At 46.6% G+C, this 13457-nt stretch overlaps 1 protein-coding gene across 1 annotated transcript; it reads left to right on the top strand.

Moving 5' to 3' along the window:
* The first annotated feature begins 325 nt into the window (after positions 1 to 325).
* sft2d1 (SFT2 domain containing 1) lies at positions 326 to 13011 on the top strand. The gene is made up of 8 exons (XM_076974111.1): positions 326 to 704; positions 2291 to 2377; positions 3004 to 3080; positions 5229 to 5310; positions 7430 to 7465; positions 7606 to 7664; positions 9987 to 10016; positions 12502 to 13011. Exons 1-8 carry the CDS (start codon positions 639 to 641, stop codon positions 12539 to 12541), a joined length of 477 nt encoding a protein of 158 aa, XP_076830226.1. The 5' UTR covers positions 326 to 638; the 3' UTR covers positions 12542 to 13011.
* Positions 13012 to 13457: the final 446 nt, after the last annotated feature.

Genomic DNA, 13457 nt, shown 5'->3' with positions numbered 1-13457 from the left:
AAATGCTGAACTGAACAGTAGTAAAGTTAAAAGTTAAAAAGGAATCATCAGAGTTGGCAGTGTGACATTATTAAACATGCTATCACGTGACAAGGCGATGTCATGTGACCGAGAAAGCCAAAAACTCGCGGGTCCTCCTGTTTTTTCAATTGCTGTCCGGATGCAAGAGTTTTATCACTGAGTACAAGGGTGAAATATTTTTCACAGACGTCCCCCTGAAAAACTAATCCCGTCCGGATAGGGCTTATGACATCGACTCCTTAGCAGGACGAGCGCAGGGAGTTGTGGCCCTCTAGAGGCGGGTGGTGGTACTGTCTCGACATCAACGGACAACAACACTGGATCAACCCTGCCCCCTGACGGAAATGATGACATTTAGTGTAAACTCCAAATCATTTAACAGTTCAAATGTTGACTTCGTGTACTGCTGAAACGTCGCACTCAGTCTGAACGACCACGGCCTTTTATTTTTCAGGCTCCGCACGGAGCTAGGTGACATTTCTGTGGCCCGTATAAGAGTTCAGTCCCAGGGTGCTTTAGTGGCGTTTTTTTTGACACGCCTCTGCATTTCCTCTCCTCAATGACTGAGTTTTAGGAAGTGTTAAAAAACAATATCCCCACAAAAAAATAAAACAACAATGGACAAGCTCCGTCGTGTGTTGAGTGGAAGGGAGGACAACGAGGAGCTGGGGCTGACGGCGCAGGTGAGGGTCTCCTGAACCGGGCGGCTCGTTTAGAGGAGCCAGCTGGCTGAGGCGACCACGGACACTACCGCTGTGGTAGAGGCGGCTACACGGGCTAGCTCGCCCTCAGCAGCACTTTAACTCTCTCTTCTGGGTTTAACGAGACATTTTGTGACTTATTCTGAATTGTGTTTGACTGTAGCCAGCTAATCAAGCCTCTCTTACTCGACTAACCTCCACAGGACCTTCAAACGGTCACATTTTCACCGCTTCGTCGTTTAACTTTACTAACTCGCTAATACACTCGGGCGTCCCTCACAAACGTATGTGCACTTAAATATAAAGATAAATAATGTCAGTATGAGTCTCTTTACGGCCTGTAGCGCGGGGTTTTAGAGAATTCCATGTAAATTTCGTGTATTTGTTTTAGAAACAATGAACACGAATTGACCCGAAGGTTTAAGGCCTTACAGCTGTTTATGTGTACACACATCTACACAGTTGATGCACCTAGTGTCCGTGTCGTGGTCTGATTCAAGTAAACGTGTGTTTGCGCCACTAATGTGGTCTGATTCAAGTAAACGTGTGTTTGCGCCACTCATTTCGTGGTCTGATTCGTGTAAACGTGTGTTTGCGCTACTAATGTGGTCTGATTCATGTAAACGTGTGTTTGCGCCACTCATTTCGTGGTCTGATTAATGTAAACGTGTGTTTGCACCACTAATGTGGTCTGATTAATGTAAACGTGTGTTTGCGCCACTCGTTTCGTGGTCTGATTCATGTAAACGTGTGTTTGCGCCACTCGTTTCACGCTGTCAGAGGATGAACCTTGTGAGGTAAGACGGGACCTCTGGATCTTTCATGTTTGTTGTTGTTGTGGTGTATTTAAGATCGTCTTCTTGTTGTGTAATTAAGATCGAAACGCTGACACCTTCTAAAAGTAAGTTGTTTGTAATATATTATAATTACAAACCTGAACTTCAGTTATCAGAGTAGGCTTAAATATAAAAAAAATCTCTAAATTGACATGAGTAGAGGTGAGGATGTGTTTAAAAAGTTGTAGGTTGTTTTTTTTTTTTTTTTTTTTACTTTAGCATGCCCGATCCCTCTTAATGTTAACCATCATCACCACCATGTGAGCATCACATGATGATGTTAAGACTTTGTTCATCTGTATTTTAAGTGAGTTTGCATGTGGTTGAATGGCCTTTCAACTCAACATATAGAATGAACACACTGCACGTGCCCCTAGATCATCGCAATGCCTTTGATCTAAGAGCCGGATAGCTTTAATGAATGCGTTGTGCCCTTGCTAATGTTGTTGATATTAGTCTTAGCTTTGTATGGTGTCTCTTTGCATGTGCACACCTGCATGCGTTGCTAAAGTTAGTAGCCAAGAACTTTGTTAGCCCTGTTCCCATTTCCTATTCTCTGTGTGAGAAAGTGTTTCTCTTGGACTACAAACTGCCCTCATTAGCCTCCGTTTCACTGTGTGGCAACGAATAGTTCTTTGCCAAGCACACTTCTCACCAAAGGGCAGCCCCGGGGGTCATTATGTGTCAGGGCACAGTGGAGCTCGTGACCTCCTCCCATTGTTCCTCCACAAGGTCCTGGACGCCTCCTCCCTCAGCTTCAGCACTCGCATTAAGTGGTTCGTCATATGCTTCACCGCCGGGATCCTGTGCTCCATCTTTGTAAGTAAAAAGTGCTTTATTTCCTGCCGAATTCCCATTTTACACAGTTTCTTACGTATCGGGGGGGGTTCTTGTCCAAAACAAGTTTGTGCAAGTTCATTTAGCCCATCCTGACTTTCACCACACCACTCGCACGAGCAGACACAGCCGGTGACTGGTCGCCCTCCCTGTCAGTTGGTGTGTGGGAGGGCTGATAACAGAGAGCTGACAGTTCGTACTGTTAACCGTGCCGCTGTGTGTACTGATGACATCGTGCAGTCCTACCCCCTCGATGCTGTCGGTACCAGCGGCAATAAAGCCCTGTCAGCACATGCCAGGCACAGCAGAGAAGAATCTGCCACTCTCTTCCTAAAAGTTCATGGGCGGTAACAAGTCATTGTTAATGCTTCTATCTACAGGCCCTCACTTGAGTGTTACCACCATAACACCACTAGGTGGCAGGATACCTTAAGTTTTCTTTCCATGTTCTTACATTTGAGTACTTTGAACAGCAATTTTTCAGTTTTAAGATGCAAAAATGATAGTTATTACAACAATGTTGCTGTTTTTTCCCCTGTGTGCTGTATTGTATTCATCAGTCCTCATTGTTGAGTAATATTTTCATATTTTGTGTTTGGTCCAAACAGGGCACTGCAATGCTCTTCTTGAACATAAAATTGTTTGCGATATTCTACACCTTAGGGAACATAGCAGCTCTGGCCAGGTAAGGTGACCTAAACGCGTCACTGTGTGTGTGTGTGTGTGTGTGTGTGTGTGTGTGTGTGTGTGTGTGTGTTTGTGTCATTTTTTTGTTGTTTTTAACTTCCATCCCAAACTGAGCTCAAGCTTGACTCTGCTGTTCCATTTCAGCTTGCAGCAGTAGGGAGACGTTTGAATCTCCACAGCTGTGCACAGTAACGCCTCCCCTGCTGTTTTCACACTTCTCACCCATGTCCTTCGTTAGGTTGGTCGAGCCCGAGTCTCCTGTGGAGGCAGCTCGGAGCCGCAACTTTTTAATCACCGCTGGCCTTTAAATGAGTAAACCTGTGGGCTCCTGTCCTCGCACTTCTGTCCGCCCTGTCTCGCACGCCATTGTCTCCTTTCCGCTGTTAATTTTGCGTAAACGTTCCAAGGTACGCACGGCTCTTCCCTGTGGAAACTGGTCTTCCAGGCAGCTGACTGGGTGGTATGTGGCTGCTGCCCCGTGCCGACCCGCCGTGCTAAAGTTTACGTGACTAATTGCCCCCAGAAGCCCCCATTCAGCATTCTTGGCCACCTGTCCGTGTCTTCTGTTTCTGTGATGGCCGTGTGGTCCCACCTAATAGGACAGATCCCGGCCGATTACTCGTGTCCCAAGACCCCGTGATTCGTTTGGTTTCATAACAGTGTGTCTGTTGTCTCTGCAGGGACAGACTGTAGAGCTTTTCTTTTCCTTCCCTGAAATGAGAGCATGAGCTTATGTAATGCGCGAAACCTTTGTGGTGTTAATGTGTTTTTTTATTTTGCTGGAAATCAACAGGCAGGATCACCCGCCCACACGAGTGCACAGAGAGACTTTCCCCTTTGGATGTGTAGAACTCACGGGTCGCCTCTTCACACTCTTGTGTGCGAGCACAGTAGCTGTTCTGGTCCACCAGTGTTTTTCAGGTTACCATGAGATCTGGTCCTAGTTCGGTACAGCACCGGTTGGGCAGGCCCTCCTGGTTTAACCGCAGCATTCTGGGATACCGTCCCCGCGAGCTGCCGGCTCCGATTGTGTTGCCGTTGCCGTCTGTTGTCAGAGAAGAGACGTGAAAAACAAACTGGGTCACCTTTTATGTGACGTGAGTCCTTCTGTACCTCTCTTAACTTCAGAGCTTACTTGCAGCTCAAACCTAAATAATCTGACGACCAGCATAGCAGGAATACAGGACCGGCCCTTTGACACAGCTTTCAATCAGTAATGTAGGAAGCAGTGTAATAATTAACCATAATATAGAAGCATACAAATTCCCCAGAATTCCCCTGGTAGCCATTCCCACAATGGCGTGCCTAGAGTCAGCAGGTGTGTGCACCATGCCATACTGTACCAGTTGGCACTGACCAGGTCTCTTCAGTGGTACTCTGCTAAGGCTGGTGGTACGGGGTACTGCGTTTTCTCAGTAACCACAGACCTTAACCATGAGTGTGACTCTTTAAAATAGGACCACATAACTGGCTCATAGGTGAACATGCACGCTGTATAAACACCTTCGAGTACCTGTATGGTCATGTGGATCAATAGCGAGGAAGCTATTTTGGTAAAAACCCTGTGCAGGCTAATTACAGAGCATTATCTTTGATGATGACTTACCGTTCATATATTTGCTAGTTCATTTATGTGGTATTACAGATGACTCAATAACTAGTAAAGGGAGGGTGTGCTAATACTCTGCAGGGCTGCCCAGTCCTTCCATGTGACGCAGGTGTCGTGATCCCTGTGATGACCAGCTCATACATTAGCTCATCTTTGATCTAATGTATGCCCTCAGTTCACTGTGGTGCTCTTTCATCTGATTTGTATAATTTCTCATCGTTTAATCAAACTAATATTTGTAGTCTACAGCCTTATATTAATCTGTTATTCCTTAAAAAAATCATATTGATTGTGACAATGTATATTTTATCAATATTGTGCAAAATGTATCTCCCAAAGCGGTTTAATTGTATCTGTATATATTTATGTCTGTATGTAAGATATTAATTACTAAAAGATACTGAAAATGATCCAGTAATTTCCATTAGCATTTTAATAAAGTCACTTTTGCTCAGTTTGTTATTATCCATCTGGTTTTACATGAAGTTAATACTGGGCCAAGTGCGTATTTGAACCTTGTAAAATCTCTTCCACCAGCACCTGTTTCCTGATGGGTCCACTTAAACAGCTGAAGCGAATGTTCGAGCCGACCAGACTCATAGCCACCCTCCTAGTGCTGGTAAAACGCTACATTTACACGTATTGCATTTAGCACACACTTTTATCTTAAGTGCCTTACAGTGTTTTAACTGTCTCCTCTAAAAGCACTGATAGGTTAGAGTCCAAAAATACCCTTAGCCGAGACGCTGCCAGTATCTGTGCTGATACCTAGAATGAGAGCCGTTGTTCAAGGATCCACAATGCAACACGATTCAAGAGCGGTTATCACACAAGACCGGTCAAGTGCAAGGGTAAAATCATCTTACAAGTGCCTGATTAGGTTTAGGTTTAGTCTGGTGCTTGTGCATGAGAAGAGGTAGCGATTGAAGGCAGCAGGGATCTTCACTGTTCAGCCTGGCTTTGGAAGTTCCTTCCACCAAGTAGGTGCCAGGATGGACAAGAGTCTTCGTGCTTGAACCTTGAAGGTTGCTGGATCAAGGCAGGCTGTATTTGAACCTCGAGTGAGCTGGAGGTACAGATCGGGTTTTGACCATTGCTATCAAGCAGGATGGATCAGGCAGGCACCAGAACATTAAATCTGACATAAGCATCTACAGCAGGTATCACCAAATGGCGGACCGCGATCCGGACCCGAACGCCGTCCTGTCCGGACCCAATCACATTCCTGATTAACTGGATACGGACCCAAATGCCAAAAAAATTTTAACGGGAGACTATATTTTAAACCGGAGAATTTATTTTCAGACGAGTGTTACGTTCACCACCCGTTTGAGTGTTACGGTCCCCCCCCGCTCAACAACTTTCGTTCGCCACCGCAGACCCGGACCTAAGGTCTGAGCTATCTGCCAAAAATGGACCGCGGAAAGATTTAATTGATTACCCCTGCTCTACAGGAATACGGTGAGGGTGAACGTATTAGTGGACAGACTTTAACAAATGCATCGAAGCCCGGTTGCACTGCAGAATGCTGAATGAGTCACAAGGTCCTGATGGCACATGTAGGAAGACCTGCCAGGAGTGAGTGGCAATCCTGGAGAAGCCAAGAGTCTCAACAAGTGTCTGAGTGGCCCCTCCAGACAGAAAAGGGCAAATTCTCCAACCTGAAGAGGAGAAACCATGGTCCTGAAACGACCTCATGCCAACATTCACGTGTGTGAGCAGAAGGTTGGAGGAGGAACAGGGTGCATCTGCAGTAGCTTTGTGACTGTAATGAGTTCACACTAGGGCAGCATGTCTCCCACCCTGCGCTTGTAAATACAATCACACATTCACGCCAGGAGGATCTTCACCATCGAGAGATCAAAGTTCTGCAGCTACTTAACGGTTCTTGCCGGAGCCTTAGAGTGTAACATTACTCCAGCAAATCATTATGAGCAGGGCCTATGCTACTTGTCAACAAGCTCTTAAAACTCTCACATTGTCCACTGTAGTAGGTAACATGAGGGAGAAAAAAACTCACTGAGTAGGAAGTTTGCTTTCAACTTTTAAACTCTTCCTTTAGGAACTGACCAATACTGTCTCAGGCACAGGTAGTAAATCACATTTCAGATTAAAAAAATGAAAAGTGATTGAAGTTCGCCATTTCCATTTTTAACAAGAATTTTAAATGTGTAAGTTTTCTAGCTATTATATAGACTTGGGCTGTTTTTGTTTTTGTTTTTTTTTAAATTGATTTACAGACAACTGTAAATCCTCGTGTGATTTTGTTTTTCGTAAAAAAAAAATAATCCAAGCCAGACTAAGGAAACCTGAGTCAGAGGGCACTCTGTACTACTGTACTTCTGAATATGCCTCAGGCTCTCAAGATATGCCCTGAGTCTGATGGCAAATGTCATTTAAACCATGGCATTTGTTACATAGCCTAGCCTACATCATGGTTAATGGCTTAACGGTCCAAGATGTCTGCTTATTAAGATGTAATTTCACTAAATCACACCACATGGGGTAATACCACATTTCAAATCCTTCTCCCAAGTGATCACTAAATCCTCAATAAATATGCCCTATCAATCCCCTTACTTAATGAATGACCGTTAAGCAATGTGGTGCTGTTCTATAAAACATAACGTACTAGTGTGTCCGTTTCATCCATGTACTGTACTGGCTACACATGATCCAAAGCTACTTGACAGATCTCTCATCATGATTTCTCACTTTGTTTCCTCTTTTCCCCCTAGCTCTTCCTGGCTCTGACATTATGTTCAGCTCTTTGGGTAAGTTTTGGTATGGTTGAAATAACGATGGAGCTTTTAGTAATAACTTTGCCCTGCAACTGTTACTGGACTTCTGACTTCTGTGATTGACTTTTGGAGGTCTTAGCACTTAGTATTTGTTTTCCGTTTTCCCCCCATAGTGGAACAAAAAGGCATTGGCCATCATCTTCTGCGTTTTGCAGTTCCTGGCGATGACATGGTAGGTCACAACTTCTACTTGTCCGATGTGGACTGTTCCTTGGGACAAGTCCTTCAAATAGAACGACGTCCTGTAGAGATTGTAGAGGTGCTTTACCTCAGGCGTCCATATGCTGTCAAAGCGATCCGCTTGCGATCTGTCCGGAGACCTCATACCCTTATGAACATGCCTCTGACTGCTCGCCATAAACACCCTGTTGACACGTCACCAGCCTGCGGAAGGTCAAGAGCATGAGCCCAGATTTATAACCACGTTCAGTCTGCTCAGTCCAGGCCCGGTGCGGGGCGAGCGCGGTCCAGCCACGTCGGCGCCAGGCAGCGCGGAGGCGTCTCGCCGGCGTCTCGGTCTCGTCTCGTGGGGGGCAGATGGCCGCCGCAATGCTCGTGTGGCAAAGCAGAGCCCGGAGCAAACCACACCGCTCACGGTTAACCCCGTGCTACCGCCATCTTGTAGCTGGGTCAAGTCCTCGGCAAACCGAGCTCAAAACAAGATCCAAAAATATCAGCGTGTCTCCCGGCTGAGTGATGTGCAGAACTTCTAAACGGGAGGGACAAAGGGTTGAAATAAGTTACTCATTAAACGAATGTGGCTTTTCCAAAACACAGCGGTGAGAGAGCACTTTATTGGGAACACATTTGATAGCTGCGCCTATAAGACTGTCGTGCCTTTTACAGTCAACGGTAAGTTGTGTTCCACCCTCCCTGGCACCGCTCTTGTACTCCGTGGTCAGGGAACTCGTTACCCCAGAGTCCTGCACCCTATGGGAGGCTTTCAGGAGTGACCTGTGTTTGGCCAAAGAGCAGGTGCAGTTTGATGTTTTAGATATGCATTTTTTAAAATGTACTTTAAATGTGTTTGTAAATTATGTTTATGCAAACACTTGCGTGTAGAGTCTAAACTGATTTATTTTAGTATACACTAAATATCTAGACATCACCTCTGCCTTTTGGTTTTCCTAAATAAATGGGGCATTCCTGGAAGAAACCACTGGAAACATCCACTGGTAGAAAGAAAAAATATATATAAAATTGATAGAAAGGGGGTTGGAAACATATAGGTGTGGAAATTGAGTAGGTGTAACAAACCTGCTAATAAAATGTCATTCAGTAAGTTGGGTGCACGATGTTCCCAGCTCAGTGAAGAAGGTGCATGAAGGTGGTGGGTGGAGCTAATGGGACTTGTGTGAGGCACTTCCTGGAACCTCTCCACCCGCTACACCCGCGGCACTGGTGCTCATGACCCGACACTTGGGTCCGCAGAGTACTGGAGCCTGAGAGACAAATGGCTAACCTAACTTGCATGCGTCATCGTGTGCGTGTGTGCGTGTGTGCGTGTGTGCGTGTGTGCGTGTGTGTGGAGAGAGGACCAATAGACACGTCACTGGGACAGACTTTAGCTGTCTTGTCGCTGCCGTCATGTTCAGTAACAGCCTGTACGCTTTTTCCCTGTCCTACCCAACACCCCCCCCCCCCCAACACGCACACACACCATTGTGACTCAACCGATCACCAGCAGCCGTCACCATGGCAACCACCCTCACGTACAGCTTCTCTCTCACACATACGCCCCCCCACCATCGCACACAGGAAGCGGCAGGCGTGCCCTCCGCCCGCCCAAGCGTAGCGGGGAGATGCCACACATGCCCGGACAGCGCAGTCCGTTAATGTGGCATCTCTGTCTACCATTAACAACGTCTGAACTCCAGTTCAAATGCTGTTTCCTTATTTGCAGCGGTTACATCTTTGCAGCAGTGTAAAACTGAGATATGTTTATGTGCTTACGTAGGAACGAAGTGTGAAATAACGATGGCTTCATTTTCACTAGTTTCTCTTTCGAGTCTTTAGCAGAAATTGCAGTGACTAAGCTGTTCAAAACCTCACAGCGTTTTTACACACAAAGCCTGCTATAAAATGTAGGCCGTTTGTACCCATCAGTGAACTAGTCCTCGTCCTGGGGTGGCAGGGTGCTGCTTTTATTATTTTTCCAAATTTGAATGAAAATCCAGTGGAAGCTAAATCTGTTATGTAAGTCTGTTGCATAAATTCATTAACATATTGCCTTAATTTGAAAGCCTTCAGCTAGTTCTATGTGTGCTTTTCTGTGATTTTTGTAAGGGATTATTCTCTTAGAGTTGTTCCACAAATACCACCCTCGGTCCAGTATATTTTTAGATGTAGTGCCTTTTTAAAGCTGAAATTGCATGTGAAGTTATCATGAGGAGCACTGTGCTTTGGGTTCGTGTTCTAACCCTGATGTATGTCTGCCTCTTGTTTCAAATGAGAGAACCCATTAACATTCAGTCCTACTTTTCATGTCCCACAGGTACAGCATTTCATACATTCCTTTTGCCAGGTAAGCTAAAACAGTTACTTTATTCCATACGTGTGATTTGTGTCTCTTGAACCGTTTTGACTTTGTCAAAACAAAAACTACGTTCACCCTGCAAGGTTGATAAACCAAATAAACTCACAAAGAGAAACCGAGACGTGTACGAGTTTCAAGCGCCTCCCCATTCTCACTTGTTTTCTCCTCTGTCTGCGTTTCCGACATGGCTTTATTTTATGTATAGCATGGGCCAGTCCCATAGATGCCACTTGGCAGATGAGATCGAGTATCAGAGCTCTGTTCAAACCACCAGAATGCAGCCTAAAGCATGCCTTCACATGGCCATGTGTGGGCTATACCACACAGGGAGTCCTCGTCCCCCAGAGTGATTTACCAAAGGAAAACATGTTTATCTGCGGCCAAGTGACTGTTGTCCTACGCCATACGGCACTAATCCCGTCCTGGAGCTCACTGGCTCTACTAGAGCCACGCAAATGGATGATTGTTTTAATTCCACCCCCACCACTAACCCCAAAAACACACACACACACACACACACACACACACAAGCTCCATAAGGCTGCGTGTATAATTCCTTAATGTGTGAGTCAGAAAGCCGTCCCTGCTGTTTCAGGGACGCGTCCAGCTGCACGTCCTCCCTGCTCACTCGTCTGGGTTTCTTCTTGCATCCATGAGATTAGATGAGACGGTGAGCTAATGACGAGACAATAGACTTTTCTGTATATCAGGTTATGAAGCTGAAGGGGTTGTTTTTTTTCTTTCTTATTCTGCAATGTCCATCTCTGTTTGGGAATCTGGTCCCTCTCCCTTTTCGTCTCCTGTATTGGGGGAACCCCCCCCCCCCCCCCCATGTGTAGACATGCCTGATGTCCCCCATCCAACCCTAAGTGTATCGACTCCTAATACGACATGACAGCCTTCAAGCCCCTGACCCCTCCCCCCCCAACACCTGTCATCCTCTTAGGGGAGCACAGGGTGTAATGAATAAATTCCTGCAAAACAGTTTGCCTCTCTGTAAACCTTTCACCGTATTATTTAATTATTTGATGTTCTGATCTCCTGTAGGACGTTTTTATTCTGCAATGAATCATCCACATGCTCTGGCGTCCCTGTTGTGTTTATCCTTGCTGTGTTCATCGTATACGACACACACACACACACTTCCTAAAACACTGGCTGCTGTTTGTGGAGTGGCTGTACGAGCCTGGGTTAAGCCCCCTGTTCACCAGGTTGTTTTTGTACTAGCGGCGATCTGGCCTACGTCATGCAGCCACGTTACACGAACATGGAGGTGTTTTCTTCACGAGGGTGGTGCACTGCTCAGAGCTCCCCCTTCCCAACACACACACTGCCTGCTCTCTGTTGCCTGGCCCTCCCTCCAATCCCTTAATGTGTGTTGCTCAGCATCTTAATATGTAGTAGCCTTCAATGGGGTTTTGCTCCCCAGTCTGCATGTTGAGTCTTAACCAACTCTGCATACACGGAACAGCTCGCCCACATTTCCATTGCTGTGTCCTTTCATCAGAACCGAGCGGAACCGCGCCATCATTTATTCATTTGCCGTTTTCAAAGCTAAGCAGGAAATCGTTGGCCTGGGGCTGGGGTGAGGATGTGAGACCTTGTAGTCTCGAGCTACTGGGGATGCCAGGGACCAGGGGTAGAGCCCCTCCCCCCCTGCACCCTCACCAGGGGTAGAGCCCCTCCCCCCCCTGCACCCTCACCAGGGGTAGAGCCCCTCCCCCCCCTGCACCCTCACCAGGGGTAGAGCCCCTCCCCCCCCTGCACCCTCACCAGGGGTAGAGCCCCTCCCCCCCCTGCACCCTCACCAGGGGTAGAGCCCCTCCCCCCCCTGCACCCTCACCAGGGGTAGAGCCCCTCCCCCCACACCCTGACCTGGACTAGAGCCCCTCCCCCCACACCCTGACCTGGGGTAGAGCCCCTCCCCCCACACCCTGACCTGGACTAGAGCCCCTCCCCCCCTGCACCCTCCTTCTGTTGTCTCTTCACCATTTCCTTATAACCTTGACTGCTTTCACACCTCCTTTCTGAATGCCAGGCACAGGAATAGTCTGCATAGCAACACAGAGGGAGAGGGAGAGAGAGAGAGAGGGAATGGGAAAGGGGGGAAGAGAGAGAGGGAGGGAAAAAGAAAAAAGGGGGAGTGGAAGCTGAGGCAAAGAAGGCACCGTGACCTTGTTCTGCTGTTGCCATGGTGACCGTGAGGATTGCATCATCCCTCCGTCTCATACCTGGTGTGAGGGCTGGTCTGTCACCCTAAGCATGGCCCATTTTCCCGCCAAAACGAGAAATAGAATACACAGCATGTTCACCTGACTGTAACAAAGAAAAGAGCTACTCAGACACGGCAAACGGATATTTTAAAAATATTTTTAAATACCTCACTGCAATGCAAATAGCATTTTACAGTTGCTGGCAATACTGGTAGCATGCAAAGGTAGCATCTGTAATGTTTTGTGCTTGCCCCCTACAGAGATGCAGTCATGAAGTGCTTCACCACCTGTCTGAGCTAAAGATTCTTCCCTCAGGACGCCGTGATGTCCTGTTGTAATATGCAAGCCAAGAGTAAATATGTAAAATATTTTATTCTGAAGATTTCACTTTTCTTTAATGATCTGTCACTTACACCTTCCCATCAGTTTCAGTAGTGATTAAAAACATTTATAGTCGGTGTGAAAAAATTGCATTTAACTGTTTTTGCATTGCAACTTTTTTTTCATGGTGCATATGCACTCGTGATTGAAGAACATCAGGTTGATACTTTTGTTTTCAAGGTTAAAAAGCTCAATTGTGAATGTATGAGGGGGGGCGGCTGACAGTTGAACTGCCTGGCCTGTTTCCATGTGCCTTACTGTGGTGTCTTCATGTCGAGATCTTACTTGTGTAAACTGAAACCAGCGATGCTTTTTTATGATTTATAAAAGAAGATATTTAATAATATACTGCACTTAATGTAATAAATGCAAAAGATATCCACCCTTGATTCCTGTGAAACTCATATCTTATCATATTCACAAATGTGCTGATAGAAGCTATTGTAGTGTGAGTGTGAGGGTAAGGTGATGGTATAGGAGACCTCGCTGGTCAGTGTGCTGCCACGGCGGTCTCAGTCGCTACCTGCAGTACATCCGCGCGCCAGGGACACGAGCTAGCTCAAGCTAGCTTACACGCTTTGGTTCTCCGGCTAATCCTGGAGGCATCGAATGACTTTTTCTCCTATTGTTTCCCCTGTGCTCACGCGTAGCTTTTGTAGTGTCTCCGCACGATAAGGACACAACCTAATGACCCAGTGCCTCTAGACGCGGCCTTGTTTGTTTTGTTCAAACCGCTTAGCTCGACAAGACTGCGAGGCCACAACTGCGGTTGCCGTGGTGACGAGGGAGCGCGCTCCGTGGCTCGCGGCCCTGCTCACCGGATCGTCATTGTACC

This window comes from Brachyhypopomus gauderio, chromosome 15 (assembly GCF_052324685.1).
Source record: "Brachyhypopomus gauderio isolate BG-103 chromosome 15, BGAUD_0.2, whole genome shotgun sequence".
Taxonomy (NCBI): Eukaryota; Metazoa; Chordata; class Actinopteri; order Gymnotiformes; family Hypopomidae; genus Brachyhypopomus; species Brachyhypopomus gauderio.
This window is presented reverse-complemented; position numbering and strand designations above follow the sequence as displayed.

What these genes read in the sequence shown, in the direction of transcription:
- sft2d1 (XM_076974111.1), top strand. Translation starts at nt 639, where the DNA reads ATGGACAAGCTCCGTCGTGTGTTGAGTGGAAGGGAGGACAACGAGGAG. An exon ending in AACATAGCAGCTCTGGCCAG is followed by an intron (nt 3,081 to 5,228) that starts GTAAGGTGACCT and finishes CTCTTCCACCAG; the next exon opens with CACCTGTTTCCTGATGGGTC. An exon ending in TCATACATTCCTTTTGCCAG is followed by an intron (nt 10,017 to 12,501) that starts GTAAGCTAAAAC and finishes TGCCCCCTACAG; the next exon opens with AGATGCAGTCATGAAGTGCT.